This window comes from Empidonax traillii, unplaced genomic scaffold (genome assembly GCF_003031625.1).
Source record: "Empidonax traillii isolate 1590-97213 ecotype Southwest subspecies unplaced genomic scaffold, ASM303162v1 scaffold5:size3517227, whole genome shotgun sequence".
Taxonomy (NCBI): Eukaryota; Metazoa; Chordata; class Aves; order Passeriformes; family Tyrannidae; genus Empidonax; species Empidonax traillii.
Genome location: NW_020955198.1, coordinates 2,674,359 through 2,698,632, shown reverse-complemented (window position 1 = coordinate 2,698,632; position 24,274 = coordinate 2,674,359). Strand labels below are relative to the sequence as shown.

Genomic DNA, 24,274 nt, shown 5'->3' with positions numbered 1-24,274 from the left:
AGTCTTAACAGACACAATGCAGCTGCCACTAACAGCTTCAGAAAAAGGTCCTAAATGTGTCAGGGCACAAAGAGGGTAAAAGATTTTTTCAGCACTGCCTGAGCTATGGTGTGGAACACATTTTCTGCCGTGAAACAGAAGTAATAGTTTCCCTAACAGCAAGGACCAGGGTGCAAACTCCCCAATGTAACTGGTGTTTTCCCCTCCTCTAAGTGGCTGAAAGCTCTAGATAAAAAAATTATTAAAAAACAAAACAAAACACACCCAGATGAAGATAAAAACCTACTGCTGTTGAAGTAGGAGGGTGGGGGGAAATTGCTACACTGTTAAAATATTTCTGTGCACTAAAATATAGGGATGAGGCAGACACGTGGAAGATTAATGACTCAGGCCTGACAGTGATTGTGCAAGTATGGAGAGGAAGTCAGATTTAGGTCTTAGCCATGAAAAGATCTTCCCTTTTCACCACTGGCTTTCTTTGTCTCTTCTGCTCTTCACTTAGGAAACTGAAACTGTCTTGTTCCATTTAATTTTTTTTTTTTTCTTATCTGTTTCCTATCCTATCCATCTTTCAGAGACACAGTCTTGCTCTTATATCTCTGCTTCCAACCAAGCAGGAAAAATTACATTACAGAGCAATTGCTAACTGAAGGAAGCATTCTGGTTGAGCTATTTCTTTTCTAAACTTGGGTCTAGAACAAGTATTATTTTTCAGCTTACACTTTCACTGACTCCACTGGAAGTCACTGTGTAATTTCTCATAAGTGAACAGCTATGAGTTGTGGGTCACTTCAGTAGGCTTATGTCATCATTTAATTTAATGAGTTTGAATTGCATATTGCAGCAGATGACTGGAAGCTAATACTGAAACCCAGGGTGCAATTACACATCACCAATTATCTTACCAGCTGTTTGTTGAAGTTCTGCACACACTGTTCAAACTGCTCATCTTTTGTTTCATCTGCTTTACCAAGCTTCTGAAGGACCTGTAGGAAGAGAGAAGAAAACAGACTTCAAACTCAGATACAGCAAAGCAGAGACAAAGAAACAATTGCATGTTTTCGCTCCTGAGGCTGAAAGAAGGAAACTTTAAAAGTCTCCTTTATTCTTGCACTCAGAATTTCTGGAATACTTTTCCACATCATCATAGTTTGAAAGCAGATTTACAGATGAGTCAGGAAGAACTCGGACCTCTTATACTCTGCTACACTGAAGAGCATGACTGTGGCTTGTCCTTCGCTGGTCTAATGCTTTTTGCAGACAAGACAACTGCAATCTGGTTGTTTACCTCCTGAACCAGCAGGAAACAAACCACATCCCTAATATGCCTTGTCTTCTGCAGTTACACTTATCCTGATTTAACACTAGTCTCTGGTCCAGACAGGGTGGGGTTTTGCTCCCAGAACAGCTGGAGTGCCCTCAAACACAGAAACCTGTATAGAGATCTCCTCAGAGAGAGAAGGTGGCTGGAGCAGTGAAAGTCCCACCTTCCTTCCACCTTTTCTCATGAGGCACATGCTTGGCAGGAGCTGGCTGCTGAGAGCAACTGGGGACCTTACACGATGAATCTATGTGACACTCAGTCTAAGTGTCACATCAGAGTGTCAGCAGCCAGTCTTGCTCCTTTCACCACCTCTCTGCTCAGCACAACTCCCCACAGCCTGAAAAAAAATCCTTATCGGACTCCTTCTCTTATCACCCTTCTCTCTTAATCCCCTCTCCGTGGGGTTAAGTGGATCATTCCCAAGCGAACAAAACAGCACTTCATATTCTGAGCAGGCCAGTAGGTCCACCACAAAAAGGCTGGGCAAACCCCAGCAAGGGAAGAGGACAGCAGCTCTTTGTCATGCCCCAAGCAACTCCAGCTGCAGGGATACTGAGATGTAAACTATAACTGGTTGAAATCAATTACATCATCTTTGTTAATCAAAAATAAAACATGACCATGCAAAACCAAACCAAACCAAACAAACACACAAGAAAAAGGCACCTTGACTTTCAGGGCCAGTAGAACCAGAGAAAAGCCCATCCAGTCCTCAGTCACAGGAGGTTTTGGGGGAAAGGGTACTGAAGGAACACCTCAAAATAGCCCTGGCTGGAAAGAGCATGACTGCCCTAGAGACAGAAAGCACTGGAAAACTCTCTTGCTCTGCTGAGCACACCAGTAGCAGTCCTTTACCCACAGATCACAGCCATCATATTCAGCTTCTTTTGGAAATAAGGGGATTAAGATGGAAAATGCAAATGCCTGTCACTGACGTCAGATCTACAGGTAGGCCACTATTAACTGTTCCCAGAAGAGCCACTCTGAAGGATTGCCAGGTAACCATGACAGCAACCCAAACCAGCTTCCTCCAGCTGCCTTTGCTATCTGTGGATCCTCTCAGGAAACATAAAGAGAATTTTCCCCCTGCAGAACAGATATCAGACTTTCATGATTGGTCCCCAAAGTGGAGTTGAAAAGGACTATGCAACAGGATGTAGAATAAAATATTTTCAGTCTGAAGGGACCTACAACAATCATCCAGTCCAAGTGCCACTCTCATCTTTTTATACTGTGAGGTGGAGGACATCTGCTATGTCTACTTGGCTAATCTCAATTCCCCTCTCCTCCATATAAGAACAGATATTCCCATCTCGCTCCTGACCACAATAACTGATTTCAGTGCTAGTCATGATAAATCATTACAGTCATTCAGCACACAGCTCCTAAGTCCCCTTATTTAGGATGGGATTAAATGTTTAGGAAGGAATCACTGTTTTTCATTCTCCCTCTGTTCAACACCTTCTTGTCACCTCCAGGAATTGCTGAGTTTTTCTGCTGTCAGCAAAAGGAAGGGAAAGGACAGATAGAAGAAGACTGCACTTTTTGCGACCAAGAGCTGAATCAAAAACCTCCAGAATTACAAGCACAGCTTTCCATAGCTCAAGTGACAGCAATAAATACTGCAGCTGCAAACACCTAATGCGCTTGGTAAACCTGTCTACACAGCAGGACACAGACACCACGAATATTCCCTTCTTCCTCTCAAACCCTTGGCACGTAGGAGTTTGCTGGAGAGGGAAGAAGCAGCATTGGTTGGACTGGCAGAGTCCTGTACACCAGACACTGGTGTCTCCTGTGTTCATCCACTCCAGCAAAGGGAAGCACAACCCACAGCAACACTGCTGCTGAGGCTGCAAATTCCTCTCCCATGCCAGCAGGAGAGAAGGATTCACTATGGCTTCATCTTTCCCATCAGGTGGTATGGGGAACCTCTCCCAGAAAGAATGTTGCTTAAAAACCCTGTGTTCAGCTCTACTCCCCCAGGCTACCAGATCTATGGAGCAAGGATTTCCCACCTGCTAGGTGACTTTCTAGATATCCAAAGAGCCAGCACACCAATAGCACCCACCACCAGTAACAATAAAGCATGCAAGCTGTAAACTCCAAACAGAATGATGGTCCCAATGTGCAGATCAAGAGAATTACTGGGGATATAAAGGAGCTTTTTATGGGGTAATGCATCTGTCTGGCTAATCAGGAGATGTGATGTTTTCAGGCCTGGAGGGGAGGGAAGGAGACCATTTAAAGAGGAGGAATCTGGAGTATGCCACTAAGGTCAAAGGTTTAGAACAGTCTCAGAGTTTCCTGGGGTAAAACACAGAGCAGCACTCACAGCAGCTTCCCACATGTCCAATGAGTTAATCTGCAATTCCATTGCCTCTTGGGCAACATGCACACTGCATCTGGGCTTATCTGGTCACTGGGAAGATCTTGTTCCACTGTGCTGAGGTGCTCTGCACAATTCCTGCAAAACGTTGGGCACTGGAAAGGGCTCTAACTCATGCCTGTCTCTAAGGGAAAAGCTCCTGCTGCAACAGTAATGCTCAGCTGAGGAGCAGCTCTGGATGAGGAAAGAGGAAGCAAAAAGAAACCCTGCATGGTTCCACACTAACAAGGGAAGGGTAAAAGAGAGGACTTGGTGATGTCAGCAGAGGAACAAGTCAAGGAAAACAAAACCAGTTACAACAGAGAGGCTGCGAGAAGTGAATCCCTGGCTACACAAAAAACCCCAAACTGTTCTTGCTTCCTACACTATTCCCCATCTGGTAGATGAAGCCTTGTGCCCTACACCTCCTGGCCCTATACATGAGTTCCAGCCATACAGCCCCCTGATCCCTTTACCCGCTACAACACAGCAGAGACACAACAGCCCTGGGCTGCAGCAGGGCAGGGGTTATCTTCTCATAATGCTCTCCCTCAGAACTAGATCTGCCCCACACAAACAGCCCAGAGGTCAAACCCGAAGTCATCTGAGCAGCATAAAATGGTGGCGCCACACTGCTGCATCCCCCCAAGCCTATTCCCAACTCTCCCATCAAAGAGCTGTCCTGGCAAGTCATACTAACAAATCCCTCTGGACTCCCTGAACTAGACAGGGATGGAGCAGATGGTCCTGGGTGTGCTGCTGACTGCAGACATGTCTGTGCTCACTGCTAATAACCCGTGAGCTCACAGGACAACTCCCCTCCCCAGGCTGGTTCGTGCCGTCATAGGTCAGGCTATTCCGGGTGAGCCACGGCTGCTCCCTCCCCTCCCCTGCGACAGTTTTTAATCCTCCAGCTCACTGCAAAGCCAGATAAAGTTCGCATGGAAACTTCAGGCTCTTTGATAGCTATTAATGGAGCAGATTTACCAGGGTAGGAGACAGGAGTCCACTGCAGCTCCCAAATCTCAGGGCAGATCAGAGATGGTGTGATCCGTCAGCTGCTGTCTGGAGGCAAACCACACCAGGCAGCCGGCATGGATCTGGCATTTAAAAGATTAAGCAGCAACCATGGCTGGGCTCCTTGGTCTGCCCTTGACCTGAGAAGTCCTGGCCCTGCATAAGGATAGGGACCATTTCAAGATGGTACAAGATCCTAGAAGGCAAGATGCTATTAAGAGATAAAGAAATTATCACATTCTTCTCATATCACTGATGTCTTTGTAATCTGTTGTTGTGGGCAGAACTACTTGCAGTAAGCTTGGATCGCTACACTTTGAGAAGTAAGGTAACACAGAAGAAGTGAAAGGGAAATACGGAAATCCTCATACCAGAGATGTGGCATTTTGCTAGCAATGGTCAGAGAAGTAAAGGCTTGAAATAACCTTTAATAACAGCAGCTCTTCTCAGAAAAATGGAAAGCACTTTTTGCTTCGGAATTTGCAAAAAGTTTGCAACCAAGTTGCAGGTTCTCATCAGAGGTAAGACCATAAGATTCACAGGATGACTGAGCACTCCCTAAATACCACAGCTTTGTAGCAGTCAAAAGGAAGCATCTTATCTGGCTACAGTTTACCTTCTTTTATCCAGGTGTCTACAGAAGGAAACATTCCTGAAGGACAAATTCCCCCACTGATTAGCATAGGGCCTCCAATGCTCTGCTTTGAGCACTGGGCATGAGGACAGTAGAGATCTGGAGATCAGCCCCGAAACCACCAAAGTGTCTGATGTAGAGGAACAATCACCATTCAAGACAAACGCTGGCAGTGAAGCCTCAAGAAGTATCAGACAAAAATGCAGCTCCGCTTTTCTCAAAAAAAGCAACTGTAACAGTTTCATATTACTGCTTTCTAATAAAGAAATATATGCCAGCTGCTTAATGCATCCACAGTTCTCAGTCAGCACCTTCCCTCACTCCCTCCTGAAATATCAATGCCACAACACAAAAAAAGTCCTGAAAATCCAAATATTTTCAACAGGCCCCATGTAAACTCACTATGTGAACTAATAACCTAATAAACCTCTACTTTTCATGGCATATGGATCACCCAGAGCAAAGACCAGTTTAGACAACGCAAGTGATGCGTAGGAAGAAAAAAAAAAAGGTATTTAATTTTGTGGATCCCAAACAAAGCTCAATCTGCCTCTGAAATGTCTGAACTTAGGGTGGTCCAGCCCTGATGACTGGGGAGACATTATGCCCACAGCCAGAGAACTTCAGCACTGCAGGTCCACACCTTACTCCCTAGTGTATCACAGAGAGAATGCAGTTACATCTTACTGATAGGGGCCCAGTGCCCATAAATCACTCCATCTCCTGACCTCTCTACCCCTCATCAGCAACACCTCTGACTTTTGCTGTATCTGCCAACTCCAGTGGATAATCTCCAAGTACCAACTGGGCACAGAGCCAGTAACTACTGTGACTAATTTTGAATTGCAATAAATTGGCATGCACCAATGGGTCAACAAGAAACAGAACAAATAAATCTTTGATCTCAGGCTGCTGCCTATTATTCCATGGAATACGTACTCGGAAGAGGAAGAGAAGAAAATAGTGCCCAAGTCAGATGGAAAGCACAAAGCCACGTAACTTTAATAAGGTACAAACAAAGGAAGTTTCATAAGCTTTTTTAAGCCTCATTTCTTCTGTGCCCAGATGAAATGTGACTTGCCCAGTGAAGTAGATTTGTGCTCATGAAATAATCTGGGTTTTGCATTCAGATATGTGGAGAAAAGCAAGAGCAGCAGTGAGAGTCTGCTTCCCCTCTGACCCTCCCGGGGAGGGGGCATGTCCTCCTGCCCTCCACGCTTGACTCTAGGCTGGTTTTGGGGACAGCCTGGCTTTCCTCATGCAAGCCTGACACAATTAAGTCTTTCTTTGAAACAATTGGACAAAGGAAGATGGGGGTGGAGAGGAAGTAACTCCAAACATATTAACGCTTCATTTTAAATTGAGGAAATTATTCCCGTGGCTGAGCAAGCACCAAGACCCTCAGATCACTGAAAGATGGGAAAGGGCAATGTCCTACTCAGTGCAGACAGAGTAGTTCTTGTTTACTTCTTACTTGCTGACAAGGTTCAATACATCCCACAGAGACAGGACGTTGCCTCCATTACTCAGCTAAGAGTTGGGAAATGAAGATTCAATACAGCATTTTGTTAGACACTTCCTGAAAGACCTGGAAAAGCAATGTCCAATGTCACATCCATCCAGCTGCAAAGAGGAGTGTTTGTTCAGCATGTCACAGAGTCATCAAATGTATCCCTGGTATCTCCAGCTTTCAAATAGGACAGAGAGGAACAAAAGAGAGGAGCTGACCGTCTTGAGTGCTCAGCTCAAGACACAGTGAGTCTGATTTTCCCAGGTTTCTTAACTAAAGTGAGAGTTTGCATGCTCAGTCATATCATAAAACCCAGCTTCACTAGGAATAAACCCCCAAACAACTAAAAATATAATTTTCTGTTCATATCCCCAAAAAATATGCTAACAGTGAAGAATTTAAATCATTAGGATGGATTGAATGAAGATCCTTTGCTAATGAAAGACTAAGACACACACCACAAGTGTGATTTAAGCCAGACTTATCCCACTCTACATAGATGACAGACCTATCTATTCTTCCCAAATTCTAAAGATGACAGCTATAGAAGGCAGCTTTGTCCCTGAACAAATACCCTCCCCAAAAAGACCTCACTCCTTCTTTCATACTACAGTCAGAAGTGTAACACACAGCCAAGTGTGACCAGATAATAACAACATGTATAGCCAATTGTCAAAAAAAACACGTCACTGTCCCTAAATGGCACTACACTGCAAAATCCCTGCAGGAGCCAGAGTCAGGTTTCACTGTGTTGAGGGCTCAACTCAAATAGCTGTCTCTGATCACTACTAAATAGCAGCCTCACCATCACCTGCACCTTTAGGACACACTGCTCAAGTTTAACATTGACTCAATGTGGTCATATTGAGTTGTCTTTCAAGTTTCATCCTTCTCACTCTGTAGTCAATAGAAAAAAAACCAGAAGCTCCATTTTTCTCATTCCAAATTATTTCCTGGAAAACCTGTTTCCTCATAATGGGCTCAGAGAGAGTTCATGGCAACAAGTTTCACTAGGTTGAAGTCACCCATAAAAATATATCCCTGTTTCTGATCATGCCACATGTAAGACAAGATGTAGAAATAAGCACAGCAGGTGCAGGACTTTTTTCAAAGTGTGGTGGCTTGGAACGATGGTCAGCTTTTCCTTAAGGCCTAATCATGAGTAATATCACCAAGGAGGGGGGAACACAAAGGAACTGTCCCACTTTTGAAGTTGCATGTTGCACCATGTCCACCTCAAAATGCCAGCGTTATTTCAGCATTTTCCTTTGAATACACTGCTGAAGACTCCCCTTTTAATATGAAGGATAAAAAGAAGATTGTTTAGATGCAGAAGATTCTTCTGTAACAGTCACCATCTGAACTCAGAGGCCTTCCTTGAAGCATGTACAGAATACATACCTGTACTGATGGCCCTGTGAGGAAAAGGTATTTCTAACTTCACCAGAGCTTCATCTAAGGCCTGAAGCAAATCAAGTTACTGTGCTCAGTTTCTCCCCATGAGGTGAGGCAGCCAGTACCCAGCATAAACAGATGCAAAGGCTCAGCTTGATGCTGTACTGAAGCATCTCAAAAACAAAAGCTTGTAGAAACATGTTAAGCAATATTCCAACAGGGAGAATAGCACTTTCATATTTCCATTTTCTGTTCTGTAAAGGTACTTGCTTTACTTCATGACATTCACTATGAAGACTAATTGGAACAAGCTTGTGAAGCTCACTCTTTAGATGCTTCCTTCCACGTTTGGCACTGTTTGGGGACGCTTATCTTCAGTTACAGGCTATCAAACAAGGGATTCACATCACAGCACTGGTTGTCAGCTCCTATACATGGGACATCATTACTGAATGTTGTAAGACCATAGGTAAATACAATGAGAACAATCAGGTCTGACCCCAGTCTCTGGACGTTACATCCATGAGTTTAGCAGATCTCAGGCTGCTCCTGCACCTGGAGCTCAAGAAGCTGTCCTCCATACTGCTGCTAGAGAACTGTCTTACCTGGCAAGTTAAAATTGTTATACCCATAAGTAGACCCCTGCACCCAAGATAAAAAGTTCTCTTGGATATGGGGCCAGAATCCCAGTTCATCTTCTGCACTAGGAAAAACACCAGGATGATTTTCATTGCCCTGCTTTCCTCTTCCTCTCTTTCTACTGCTCTCAGAACCTGCAATATCTCCTACTGACTCCATTATCTGTCTCAGTAGGACCAGCGTCCCTGAGGACCTACATGAAAAGTACTGTGGTTTCTGAAGTAGAATCTAGAGCAGTTTCCCCCTAGCCCTTTCCCACCATACTAGCAGCACTCAGTTCCTTCTGAGGGAGGTACTGAGCACTTTGCCTTCAATATCCCCCCCATGATCAAATCACTTGTCTAAACTGGGCTTTGACATTTCCTTGCCCTAATGCCACTCACTCTGGGAAGCCTTCAATAACAGGATCTGCTAACACTGTCTCTAACTATAGTACATTGTCTATAAGTAAAGGAAAAAAGTAGAAAGGAAAGAAAATAAGCAGCACAACAGAACAGGCTAAAAGCTGCATACCTGGCTGGCACAAACTTCTTTGCAAAATCCCTCCTTAGAGGAAAGAGTCTGTTAAGGACTAGCACCTCAAGAGAAGAGCATTTTCTACCAAATTTTCCAATTTCCGTATTCAGATGGTAAGTATGACAATTTCAGAGGATGAGGAGAATAAATTTGGCAATCCTATTCTGCTCTGCCAAGTCAGAAGAACAATTCCAGTAGCCCTGTTCTTGAGCACTTACCCAGGTTGGAGGTCTCTCCTTCATCAACAAAATTTACAACATTCTGTCTGTAGCCTTTCCACATGTTGCATACAGGACAGACAGCACCTTTTGCAAGCCCAAGTCACATTGTGCAGACAGTAAAGGGCAACCTCTCCAAAGAAAGACAGGACCTGAGGTTCAGCAGGTAGGCACTCTGCTACCCTGTCTTTAGGCAAAATCCTGCGTGCCATGAGAGTCCATCACTGGGCAGATGACCATGTTGCCCATGCTTTTTAAACATGCATATATTCACATCTGTGTATTTTTGTACAACTCCCCAAGACCTCAGGACCCTACCCAACCTGAACCACTGCAGGTGGCTGCTAACAGAAGACAGTGGACAAGAAACAGTCCAAAGACCAGTACTTACTCACACACACACATACTATCATACTAATTTAGCCTGTCCACAAACTATATCAGCTGCATTGAAGGCTTGTCAACACTTATTAACAAGGATGAACCCATGGAGAGTTATGCAAACTACTATGGAAGGCAAAGCCTTAATACTTCAGCACATTATACAGAATATTACCAACACATTCCAAAGTGTTTCTATTTATTTTCTCCAGCCAGTCTCCAAACTTATCCAGCCAGGTTTCAGAAAGACAAATCCTCCAAGAGAAGCCCTCATAACCTAGAAATAAGCAGCTATATATTGAAAACAGTAAGCTAAAAACCCACTGAGAACCTTGAAATCTTCAGTCTCCAAGTGTCTTAACATTTTTTCATCTCTTTGCCTGTAACTCTGGGCTAATTCTTATTGAAAGTCTGAGGGCTCACTTGCCTACAGGTTTGAGCACTGGGAATCAACTGTCCAAGGCTTACGCACTTAAAAATAAAAACCAAGACACAGCTGCAACAAGCATTTTAGCTAGTATCCACTAGAGAACTGGGTTTTGGCAGGAATTAGGGTGGTTCTGACATGGCTGTCTGCTGATTGATTTCCATGATCCTCTTCTGCCCTAAGCATAGGTTTGAGTGTTCCTTTGCTTCTTTAATTAACAACACTGCCTGGAGCACTACAAGAGAAAATGAGTCAACAGGTTCTACTTTGCCTTTCCCTGAAAACTTCATACTTACAGTGGGAGTATCTTTCAGGCTACTATAACACAGTCGTTTTTATCCTCCCATCTTTGACCACACAAGTAACACATATCTAATCTGATTTGACAAGCATTACACAAATAGGCAGGAAAAAAAGCACACCTACCTGTCCTGCCTCTAGTGGCCAACTACTCCCTGCAAAACCCCTGCAGCTTCCTGCTGCTACTTTATTATAATACATTAGAAGCATTTGATCTGTGAAAACATGCACAATGCACAGAGACTTCTGAAACTGGTCTTTATTTAAAGAATAAACAGTATTTTTTATTAGCTCTCCTAGGAAAAGTCCAAAATGTGCTTGTAAGGACTTTTAAAACTAGCAATGTAGAAGCCTTCTTTTACACAAGACCTACAAAAACATCCTCCCAGTGGTCAATACTGAAGAGACATTTCTGAACAAAGCAGTAGGTTTGGGGGTTTTTTTGAAGTCATACAACAAGTCCCCAGATTTTATTCAGTCTAAGAACAGGCTGCCAAGTACAAGCCCTCTCCTTCCAACAACTACTGTGAACACATCCCCATCAAGCAAATTTGCTCTATCAGCTACCAGCAAGATGGACCTTGACCTTGGAGATCTTTAGGGGGGAAGATACCATGAAAAAACTAAGCCAGCACCACCTGGTTGGCCTGGCAGCAAATGTTTTCATGTCTACAAAGGTCAGATCCAGAGTGTTTGCTGTCTTCTCCCAAAAGCACAAATCAAGGTGAAAGGCACAAGGACATGGACCATACCTATACCAGGCACAGTGCAAAGGATGCATTGCTTGACTGCACCACGGGGCAGAACAGGGCCCTTCCACACTTCACTGTCCTGCCTGTATCAGGCATGGATTTACCAGCAGTGCGAAAGGGGATGCTATCCCCATGTTACCAGTCACGTATGTGTTCCCACAGTAGGCAATGACACCAGGAGTCCAGCTGCCCCCTCTTCCCAGGGGATCACAACTATGTCCTCGACACAATGCCGTGCAAACTTCTCAAGTGACTTTTTCTTATGTGGAAGAAGATGCAAAGGGCAGCTGAGAGAGCCCAGCTCAGCTGACATTACCACAGGGCAGCAAAGGGTGCTGTGCTGAAGTTCTGTCTCACAGTGCACCAGAAGACATTGAGCGTCTTTATCTGTGAGTTTGGCATATGAAGCCAGAGTGGGAGAGACACCTCAGGGTGCTTTGGGGTTTTTTTTCTGTTTGTTTTAAAGAAAAAATGCTCCTTCATATGTTAAAGCAGCAGCATTGTTTGCTCCTAGTTATCAACTCAGTCACTTCTGTCCTTCACAGAGTTTCCAGTTCTCAGATATCCAGATCTGATTCAACCTCAGCAGCTTTTATTTTTGATGGCAGTCTCAGAGCTCAGTTACCAGCCTTGGACAAGATGGCTCTATGCTCAGCTCCCCCCTGGAAGGGTGTCGACAGATGCTGAATATATTACAAACAAGTGGACATGAGCTGTCACTCCCAAAGGACAAGAAAAAGGTACACTGAGGAAACTTTGTCAGTATAAATTGTTTGGAGGGAGTCTGTTAGAAGACCTTCAGAGTGGTTTATTATTATTTATTTATTAATATTTATTGTTATTATTCATTAGCATTAAAACAGGTCCATGAAACAATACAGGAATGATAATTTAAAACTGCTGCAAAGTATTTCAAGGAGCACATTAGGCAGGTAGAAATGGCTCAAAATGTCTCTTTATTCTGATGAAGTATGAAAAGAAAAAGTATTTCCTATTCTATTTTCCTCCAAGAAAGGCAGTACCAATCTACCACTCATATCTTTATAGATGTCAAATGGAATGTCTAGGGATTTTGGTACTATCCCATATGTAGGTACTGAAATAATAAGATTCATCAGTCAGAAGAACTCTGCACCTTTCATTCACAGGAGTACTGATGGACTGACTCCTCCCTCTCACCCATATCTGGTACACTATGCCCCAAAAAATCCGAAATCCAGGCAACCAGGATTTCTGATTACAGCATCAGTACAGCTGCAAGCCTGGTCTGCTTTGCATCATTGCTCATTGTATGTGACCTCAGGGCAAAAGGCCTCTCTTGTTCCAGATTTGTTTGATTACAGTGGGATCCCGACCCTGGGGTTTTACCCTTTGGCCTTGCTGCAGTACTAATGCATTATCACACTAAAAACAATGAATCTGGAGCAAGTGTCCACCTTAGGAAAGGACAGAAGGGTTGCAAAGCACACTTAACCAAAAATCCTCAAGTCTCCTACAGACAAAAGATGCAGCTCACTTGACAAATATCAGGTGACAGTGGGTAACGCTGCTAGCACTGCTTACATAAGTGTAGTTTTGCAAACCAGAAGAGCAGGGAGTGAGGGAAGTGGAAGCAGAGTGGAAAAGGGATGGTAAAAAACCCTTTGCAGCAAATTTTTTCCCACCCATCATAGGCAACCAATCATTTCTGACAAGGAACTCAGAAGCAAGGTGGACATGTGGACTGCTGACACAATGGAGAAGTTCTGAAGGGTCTGATGGAACCAAGTCCCTCTGCCCTAACTCCCATTTGCACCTTCATTTTAGATTAAAAAGGAGCCAAACCCAGGAGCTTTCTTGCCCTATAAAGGATGGCTGAAATCACTTTTCTAAATGCTGGTGTTGTTCTCAATTCACCTGGTTTACACAGGTGGCCTCTCTGGACACTACTTGACACCAGACCTTCTGCCTAAAGTGCCTCTGTCTGCAGTCACAGGTGAACTCTCCAGAAACATGTGGCCAATAAGTTGTTCATGATGTTCACAAACATTCAAGTTCCAGCTTTCACAGTACATTTTTCACCATAATGCCAGGGGAACATTGGTGCAAGTCCTTCATGCATCTATTGGAGGATACGGAGCATCCAGCCCTCAGGGCCAAGTCAAAGAGGAAGCTATTTCTATTTGGGTTATATAACCTGCTGCCAGACCAGGCCTGGGAGAAGACAGCATAAAAAGAAAGCCATATTCCTGAAAGAATGAAGGCTTACCAAAGGTCTGCAATGGGAGGCAAAACCATTCCCCTTTGAGTCATTCACCTGAAATAGCCTTCTATGCGATACTGATCCAGAGGTGTTCCCCCTCAAGCACCTTTTAACAGTGATGCACAAGCTTAGGACACCTCTGGCTCAGCCATCACTGGACAAGGATCTGCTCCTCTCTCACTCTTACTATGCTTCAGCACCACTTGCTTGAGGATCAAATGGAACAGGCTTCCCTGATAGTTCTCATCCTCCCAGCCAAGGCTAAGAAGCACATTGCTGGCTCTGTTCTCTTGGTCTAGTCTGCTGTGGGAGGGGGAAGGATTCTTCCCTTGCAAAGGGTTCATTAACAGAAGCTTCTGAAAGAGTAACAGGGGTGCAGAGCAAGAAATTAAATTAACAGTCAGCTAAGACAACAAGTTATTTCCAGATGGCTTATGGACATACACCCACAAAACATGTCATTAGCTGTGCACAGGAGGGGCTAAGGCTACCAGCCAATACTACATTCAGCTTGTCCAAAAAAACCAAAAATACCAAGTCAAACTCACAGCCCCATAGTTGTGAAAAATTACCACACACTTCATGAGAGCAAACCCAAAGTGCCAAAGTAGGTAATTAACCCTTCAACATTCTGATATCTTGAACAAAGATCTACAGCAACTAGTCCATGAAAATCCATGAAGGTTTAACGCCTCCCTCTTTCACATTCAGCGATGGTTTAAAATTTCTGTTCCATTTTTATTTGCGGAAGGCCTCTCCCTGTTTTTTTATCTTCTTAAGCACACACATACGGACAAACACAAAATCACCATCTAAACTTAGACTGGAGAAGTTAGCTCTGCCGTAAATGTCACCAGGTTTAAGCCGTGGCTGGGAGGAGAACAAGTTTGTGTTACTGTCAATCAAAAGTCAGGCTGACACACATCGCTGTACCAAACACCATTGCCAGCTGTCTCCCCTAAAGCAAACACAGAGTCTATTCCCAGAATCTGCAAGCCCTTGCTGTGGCCATTAATAACCAGGGGAACTGTCAGCAACTTGCAGCTCTCCCAAGGCCCAGTTCCATATGCCACCACTTGATATTACAGCCTCAGTTGGAAAGGCTTGAAATTGCAAGTGGATCTGCATCATTCATGGAAAACAAGAACATTTTATATATGTATCAATGCACCTGCTTCTGGTTTGTAGAACAGCACACATAAGTGGACTGAGCTGAGCACAGGCTTGGCTCACCTGCATCATCACTCAGGTGTGTGTTGTAAAAAAGTAGCATTTGCTTTGCACCATCCCAGTCACAGCCTGTTACAGAGTGAGAGGGAGGCAGCCCCTTACCTGCAGTCTCATCCCTCAAAAGGGCTGAGAATGTAATCTTACTGGGGAAATAGGTGGATACTCAGTGATCTGGGAGTAAACCCCATTGCTTTTGCTTGAATAATTCTAGCTTTGTGGCAGTGCTTATGGACAAAACCCAGCCCACTCACTTCACTTTGTACCTCGGATATGAAGGGTGTAAAGAAGGCAATGTTGCGTTATACACTACAGGCCTTAAATTTCCAATACACATCTTCTAAAGCAAAGCAGAGACATCCCTATAGGAAAAGTAGAGTAACCAGAAAGAAGTGATTTGTGGCTTTCTGCATGGAGCAAAGCTGGGCAGTACCTAAAGGAGGGGAGTTATATCCCACACCTTGGTCCCTAGGCATGTATTATCACTGGAACTACAGCTACCAGCACCTGAGCACCCCTTGCCCACCACATTACTTATCATCTTCCTGTTTTATCCAATATCCACTAGAAATCATCTGCATGTCTACAGATACTATCATCATTCCTCCAGTCCTTTTCTGTCATCATTAAAAGGACACTAATACAAGTCAAAATCATAAGAGTTGCTAAGACACCCACATGCTCAAGTGATACCACCCTATGATCTTCTGTTCACCATCCTCACACTCCTTGTTTTAACAACTGGAGCAGTGCCACAGTTCTAAGTGGTCCCAGCTCCTGCAAGAAGAGTCAAGCACACAGTTCTCACCCTTCCTGCACAGTTGGCTTCACCCTTAGCACACTTTCAAAAGGGGCTGAAGGGGCCTCTCGGAAATTCAGGGATCAGAGTCTGGGCTTGTCCGTTCCCTCCTACAAAAGTTGTGCAAATCAAAGTCCTTTTTAAAGCTCTTGAGCTGTTAACAATGCAGAACCATAAACTTACTGCACTCAGATAATAAGCAAGAGGGGAGAAATGTAAAGTTACAAGAAGATAAGTTACCTTGCCAGAAATTATTAACTCCAGTCACATTCTCATTATCAGCCTAGGATCCCCACTTTTAAAATACAATGCCCTTTTCCATCTCACCACAGTACAGATAAGCTAAAGCCACCTGGTATTTACATAGGTTAATGTTTCTCATTTAAAAAAAAAATGGGATTAGCTTCACTTCACCGTAAGGAAAACTCCAGAACAATTTCAAGATACCATAAAAACTGATATTTGTAGGGTGCCTCTGATTTTATTCCTTTGGCTGTGTCAATAGTGTTGTTTACAGGAAGCTTAAAATGGAGAAAAAAATAAAGGTATTCTAGTCTGAATCCTATTTCACTCCTACATGTGGGCAAACTCTGTTGTGCCCTGTGGTCTTGTGGCATAAAGGCCAGCCATGATCACAGGAGCAGTTAAGAGAAAGGGGAATATCTGGGTTGCTAACACAAAGTTTATTTAGCATAGAGTTTATTTATTACGAAGATTCACCTATTTATTAATACTGTGAACACTAAGTCTTCATGCTGGAGCAACCATTAGCAGCTTGCAGTCTGTAAGTACACAAGTGAAAGCAGCCCAGGAACTTCCACTCCAGAAGAAAATGTCACATAACTTGTAGCTTGAGCTGTGATGTTCATCGTCACCTCAGTCAGGAAGTCCAGGACCCCCTCTGGACTCAACACAGATCTAAGGAGAAAGTATCGCTTCCTCTCCCTCCAAAAAGTTCAACAAAATCCTTTTAATGGGTTCTCTGTCGAAATTTTCAGCATTTTGTAAATAAATAAAAAAATAAACAAAAAATCACAACAACAACGCACTCTTTCAATATTTCGTTTTTATTAAAGTTGAGAGTTCCTACAGAAAACACTTCTCAGTGAAGACCTTATTTTGTCAGTTTTCAGCCACATCATTTGTCATGATAATGAAAATGTCTTCATACCAACCCAGATACAAAAGATTAAAGACCACCTGACTTGTTCTGTGAGTCATTTGGTGCTAATCTTGTTATACAGGCTAACAATAAAATCATAATGTCTGTCTGGAGCCTGAAGGCCTTGCTGACCTTCTGTGGCTAAAAAACACTTATTCTATAGCTAGCAGCGGTCACAAAAGGAAGGCCAGAACTGCATCTAGTTACTTTTATCTCCTCTTGTCCAAGAGTTTATTTGCAAAGGGTTATCAGGAGGCAGCAAGTCCAGGCACAACTCAATCTCAGTCTGCGGATCACAGTAAGACTCTTTAACCACATCACTGCTGTTCACCAGATCTCATGTGTATTCACTGCTGTCCACCTTTGGTCGTGTCAGCACAGCTTTGTGAAATCCCCTCTATCGTTTAACATGCTCTGCAAAAACACCATCAGGACAACTTTATCGCACTTCACAAACTTTTTCCGGATTCCCTTTGCAGTACCAAGCGTTAAACTGACATGCAGTAGACACATTCCACTATACTGGATGACTGGGAAGGATTCAAGTACATAATCTATTTAAGAAGTTGGACCAAAGAGCCTCCTAGTACATCTCTAGTCCTGGGCTCACTCTGCAGCAATATGGACACTGATACCCCAGCCTTGCAGCAAGTTAGCCCTAAAAGGAATGTGGCCAGACTCCGTTTCTGTCCAGAGTTGGCTGTGCATGCTGCTGCAAGGCATGATGGAACTGTATGGAAAACACAAGGACCTGGCTGTGTATGTGGGGACAAGAGCAAACCTAGAGTAGTATACTTTCTATCTCATACTTGATACATTACAACCACGTCCACTAACCAGTAAGGCTGTGCTCTGAATCCAGCTCATTTTTACTGGCTGTACAGTTCACCACCACAGTGACAAAAGCACCAAGGTAGATTTGCCAGTGTAGGAGCACTTAAATGCCAGCACTCCATCCAACTCACTCTGCTGTACAAAATTTAACATGAAAGCCAAATAACAAGAAAGCGCCAGACAAGCTTTTGTGCTTCTGTCCCACAGGATACATTTAAATGCTTTGTTACAACTGGCAGGGCAAGTTAGGTATTCTAAAAGGTCCCTCATTTAAACATTTACTGTCTCCAGACAGTCATATACAACTTATGTAATGATCAGTCACCCAAACAGATTTTTGAAAAGCTTCTGTCTCTGGAACAGAGTGTAACGCGTTTGAATCTTTACTATAAAGTTACCATCTAAAGCATTTTTATTCCAGATAATTATGTGCAAGTCATTTTGCCCTTCTTTATCCCAAACAAGAAATCCAGCAGAGCCTTTTCCATTTGCCCAGCTCCTTGCAGTGGATTTGCTCCACTGGTAACTTGAAATTGACTTTTGTTCTGACACAGTCTATCCTGGTAGTTCCCCATCCTGTTTCAGTTCTTGGTGCTGCTAAAGTCAGGAAGAAGCAGAATTAGCAAAAGAAGGTAACTAAGATTTCAATGACTAGATTGATTGAAGGTTTTGTTCACCTATTCAGAAAACTAAATGCCCAGAGAATGAACCCTGTAGAGAAGGGTCCAGATCTGTGTTTCAGGGGAACAGGAAGGGCACTGCCTGAATACATGAAATAAGACAGAAACGACAACAGATGATCTGGCACTGTAGGAAGCAACAGAAAGCAGCCACAATTGACACATGGGAGCTTCTGTAGAAGTTAATCCTTCTTTGATTACCCCTGAGAGCAATTGTCAGCCAGGAGGTGAGATGAACAGTGACAGCCAGGAAGACAAGGCATCAGCCAAGTAACCTCCATCATGTGGCGGCTTGGCAATAGCCAAAAAGCATTCCTTCTCAGCAGATACAAGGGAGGCATTTGGTGCAAAGCCATCTCACCACTTGGGCAGCCAGATCTGAGCAGGTAATTTCATGTTGCCCGTGTTTGGATGGGCACAATGTTAAGCTCTCAATAACATACTCTGCTTCTAGTAGTTCAGCATGGCATGGGTGGGGGTGACCAGGTTTTATTAAAAAAAGTTCCTCCAAGAATACAAAGGACACGTGAAAGATACACTGTCAGCATTCATCTAACTTGTTCAGAATGGAGAGAAAAACCCCACTGAGCTTTTAGACCACTGCCACAAACAAATCTGCTACATCAGTGCAGGACTGGGCCAAGAGGATTCCAGATGCAGATCATCATGTTAGGAACAAAATAAAGGTCTGAGCTCACTCTGTAGCAGTCATACTAAATTTTGGGTTGACTTTTTTCTGTTTGCAGACTCCTAAAAATGTTGGGTATTTTCTGTGAGGGTACAAACCCTACAAAATTAAACTGTACATAGAAATTTGTCATGAAACCAAATAAACAAACCAACCAACCAAACAGAAAAACAAACAAAACCACAAAAAACAAACCCCCCCACCCCAAAAAAAAAAAAAAAAAAAAAAAAAAAAAAAAAAAAAAAAAAAAAAAAAAAAAAAAAAAAAAAAAAAAAAAAAAAAAAGCCAAGCTCACTTGAGTGATACACAGCACCATGAGCTTTATGCCTGGACAAAGGAGGCCATACCAAATGGCAGAGTTTAAGAAGGAGCCCAAGAGCCGAGCTGTTCTCCCATTCATCATTCTTAGGGCTGACATGTGCCACCTTCACATCCTGATCCATGTCTGCCTTCAACCTGGTCCCTGAGGCACCTTTGTCCAGGGATCAGGCTATTTTCCAGAGATATTGCTGCCAAGAGCTTCAGCCATATCCAGCTCTACACTCAAAAACCTCCTGTTAACCAGAGGACAAGCAAACCTGACACTTCCAATGTTTTCTCGTTCCTTTTTCGCTGAACCACAAGGGAAGAATTTAGGGGAAAGAAGAGAAGTATCTTGGAGGGAAAAATGGCAGTGGAATCAGCAGCGGGAAGAGAGGCTGCCTGTCCCTGAGGACCCCTGCACAATGAGTAACCAGACATCATACACACCACAAAATCCATCAAACGCTGCTGCAGCCTGGTAACGCTTGAAGCCAGTAATCAAAGCCTGCCTGCAAGCTACTGCTTCCATGGAGTCCTAATGACAAGGTGACAGGCCACCTGGAAGAAAAAGAGGTGGAAGAGGAGCAGGTGAAGGGAGGAGAGCTTGTATCTGCAAGCCAACTTGCATGCACTGGAAGAAAAGTTCTGTGCGCTGAGAGTGATCTCAAGATCCATGCTCGGAGTAGGGGGGCAAAGAGACACACAGAATCAGTGCCATACACCCAAGCCTTCAGCTTTTACATTAAACTGCCTTTCAAAAGAGGAAAATTGAAAACTCTGCTCAGTGAAGCAAGCTGAGGGCAACCCAAGCACATGTGGAGGGACTATAAGGGCCTGCCTGTGCATTACTCTTTGCTTAGAATCATAAACTGTAAACAGCAGAGGGAATTAAACACACAGCAAGGCCAGAAGATACTGGGTTGAAATTACAGATCTGCTAATAAACATAAAAGAATGTCGCGTGATTGTCAGCATGTGGTCTGCAGACTTCAAGGCCAATGAAGAACAACAAAGGAAAGCAAGCTGTATATTTGGCATTTACAGAGAAGGCCAAACCCCTGGAAAAGAAAATTAAGGCCCCATGACTCAAGAAAAGGCTGCTCTAATTCATCTAGAACACGGATAAGACTTTTTTCCTGAGGTACATTCCTCATTACGGTTTTAAGAAAACCTCCTTCAATCCCACTGACACATTCACATACCACTCAGCTAAGGGGTTGGAAAAATCCCCTTTACCTTGGACACAACTCACAGTCTGCCAGGTCTAAAACCTCTAATAGGAGCCAGTATCCAGTGTATCTGACAAAAGAGCACTTCTTTAGACTAACACAACACAATCTACCCCAGTTATGAACAAAGACAAACCTGGAGTGAGTGGGGTACAAACCAAGAGAATCATAGTGATGAGATTTCTTTCCAAATACATTATAAAGGTTTCTCTGATTTCTGTAATTCCCAGATAGAAGTAATGGGAATTGAGTAATATCCCTTTCTTGATCTTTAAACACAGTGCCTGCCAGCACAGCTGCCCCAACATGGCACATCCCATGTTATACATCCAGTACCTCAGATAAGGCTCCTAACCCAGCCACAAACCTCCTTCCTCAGTACTGCAGGCATCAGCACACCACGTGCTAACCCACACAGACGTCTTTCTGGTACAGTCACATCAGTCTCCTGGGCAGCTCCTACACACTAATTTTGGTTTAGCATGATTTTAATAAAATAATGAATCATGACAGCAACCAGCAAGTGTTCCATGGCTGCTGCTACCCACACTGGTAGCTCAGAAAAACAAAAATGGCATGTGCACACTTCTCTGTGCCTTCATCCCTGTGAGGCAAGTACCAACACCTAAACATTTCTACTATCACCTGCAAGAAGGAGGTAGGCACTGAGGCTGCTGTCAGCAGTTGTTGCAGCAGCTGCTCCACTCTCCACCACACTGGATGATGCTGCAGATACCTGCTGGGCAGGGGATACAGTGTTTCAAATATTAAACATGAGCTTTTGAGTTCTCATTGGCAAGAGACGTGCTCTCTTCCCCACCAGTCACAGGGACAGAGTAAAATCTCCCTGTTGGATCCTATCCTGCCAAAGGTTTCACTTCCCTCTCCTTAAACAGCTCTGCCACCACAGCCAAGCCTGGACAGGAACTGGAGTGTTCCCATAGAGGGAAACAAAAAACCTGGGAAGGAAAGAGAACTTCTTGTACCAGGTGGGTGTTCCCCAGCTCATGCCCCCAGTCCCAACCTGCTCCTTCAACACCTCTCCCCAGCAACACTTTAGTTTCAGTGATGTGCAGCCTGCAGAGCTTCAAAAGTATTAAATATTAGTATTGCCTGAACAAAAACAAGTTTCAGGGAAACAAAACAAAACAAAAACCCCAAACAAATAAACACACAACTGAGATTAGCTGCATAAAGTGTCTTTAAGACTGAAGACAGAGAAAAACAGGGCACGAAGTCTGCTTGTCCTTGTTGATTCATTGTTATCTGCACCTGGCCATAAAGGGTCACATTCACCCTACATTTAGTTTCCTCTTGTGCAAACCTCAACCACTACTTCACTCAAATCTTTTCCCTTGTCCCTCTCCCAGAGTATGACAATAGGAAACACCCTCTGGCCGGTGTGGTGACTCCAAGCCAATACCCGTGCATCCCAGGAGGCAGTGAAATCCCTGTGTGATGCCCCAGGAAGAGGCAAGTGCTGAGAAGCACGTCCATGCTCAGGGCTGCAGCTCCCAACAAAAGGAGCCTTTGTCCCCTGGTGGCCTTCTGCACAGGCTGTGCCAGAATCAACAGAGATAGATTCCAGCAGCGCTAGGAAACAGGATGGGGCAGGAAAGAATAGGCTGGGCTGTTCCAACCTCCTGTGCACCTCTGACTTGCACTGCAGGGGGCTGCATACCAAAGGGACCTGGCTCTTAAGAAGTGTACCGTCCTAAGAACCTTCAGGCACTGGCTAGGAGACCTGGAATCCATCTTCTGTAGACAACCTAATCAACCCGTCTTGCCAAACTTGTATTTCAACAGAACTAAAAATTTCCCATCCATTCCTAAAGAAAGACAATCACTGCCAAGCCTTTCTCTTTCTCAAGATAAGCTGGTGAATTCTAATCTCAGCATTTCAAATTTTTTTTAACTCTTAATTATACAAGGAAGATGAAGGTAAGTCAGCCACATTTTCAGACAAACCTATTCAAATTCAAAGTGTTTAAGGAACTAGTTTATATTTACCCAAAACTTTGGCTTTGCTCACCAAGAATCATTTCCAAGCCTCAGTTTTTACCCATTGTGTGTAATGTTTCAAGTTCTCACCAAGATTCAAGTGGTAAAAAAAAAAAAAAAAAAAAAAGTGTGAACCTCCTGTTCTAAGCCACATAGAGTATGACCCAATACTAAGGAAATAAATCTGTAATGGCAAAGCTCCAAAGCACTTCTGTGTGTCCAGCTTCCATCTAGCTGTACCACAGAAACAACGTTCAACTCTGGGGCAGCCAAAACTAGTTGGATTGTGTACCAGAACTCATCAAATGCTCACAACTCAGAAGGGAAGGCAAAACTCAGAATCAAGGTTTCATGGGTAACATGAAGTTGTTGTCATATCTACCACATGCTGCTCATTTAGATATAGTAATTACCAAGAGTAACAGCTATTACTGAGCAGAAAACACACCCCTGAGTGTCCAGGATCCTTAATTTCATACATCCATTTCAGAGCATATATAGTACTGTATATTGCACAAATCATTAATTAAACTCTTGTATGAGAAAAGAGCCAACGCACCTTGATATGTTATTTCCTCAACTAACAACCACAGCCCTATTATTAAATGCAGTCCAGGATCAAAGAGGCAGCTTTATCTGGATTCTAGCTGCACAGCTGCCACAGGCAAAGGTTGAAGATTATGGGAAGAGAAAGAAAAAAGGGAGAAAAGAGGATCTGGAACAACAACTAAACAGATATTACTGTGGAATAGCACAAATCCTGAGAAAGAAGTCTTAGCTTGGATGAGGAAGTGTTGCCTGTATTTCAGCTGGTCTATAATTAGAGGACAGAAAAATCTGAAAAGTGAGTTTTCTGATGTGATAGCTTCAGGCTTTCCAAGAGCAGCAAAACACAGTCAAAGCACCACAGTTGTCCTTCTCTGACAACAAAAAGGAGCTGCGAGCACATCCACATGACAGATCAGGGTTTCCCCTGGATCTCACTGGGGAAAGCCCTTCTTGGTAGCTGAGGAGGGTATCCAGGCCTTAAGCACTTGGCTTTCTGCCGAGTACAGTGATGGCTGGGGATTACCATGTGGGATCGAAAGGAAGATGTGATTTGAAGTAGGAACTTTAAGGATGCACAGCTGATGCTATCTAGACATTAGGAGCTTTGCAGTTGATAGGACAGAAATATATGCAGAATCAGAGCCCATCACCAGTAGAGAACCAGTTTCTTGTGAAGGAACAGTATCCAGCTGCAACTATTTTTCCACATGCACCTGCAGGTGAGCATGAAATTCTTGGACATCTTCCTCTGAAACAAACACAGAACCTTCCTCAGTATCAAAAGAAACAAGTGCATCACACAACAGCACTGGTACTGCTCCATGCACTGCAAGCACAAAACACTTTCTTTCTCATCTCTGACTTCAGAGCAGGGACATAAATAAACCAAAGATGCTTGCTGAAAGCAGGCAGTCTCTGTTTCTGGCAATCTTCACCACCACAGACAACACAAGCCTAATACATTTCTGCTACAAAGAGCAGGGCAGTCTTCCCCGCAGTCCAACAGCACTGTCAGGAGGAGAGCAGGCTGTGTGCGAAGGCTTGGTGCACGTATGCATGTACTCAAAGACTTTTCTCAC

General features: G+C 43.7%; 1 protein-coding gene across 15 annotated transcripts in view; it reads right to left on the bottom strand.

Annotated features, from left to right (window-relative positions):
• BIN1 (bridging integrator 1) overlaps nucleotides 1-24,274 on the bottom strand; it is a 97,322-nt gene that overhangs the window by 55,510 nt on the left and 17,538 nt on the right. For all 15 annotated transcript variants that reach the window (XM_027879898.1, XM_027879908.1, XM_027879913.1 and 12 more), the window contains exon 2: nucleotides 906-986. In XM_027879898.1, the coding sequence (XP_027735699.1) occupies nucleotides 906-986 (81 nt within the window). The remainder of the gene's footprint in view (nucleotides 1-905; nucleotides 987-24,274) is intronic.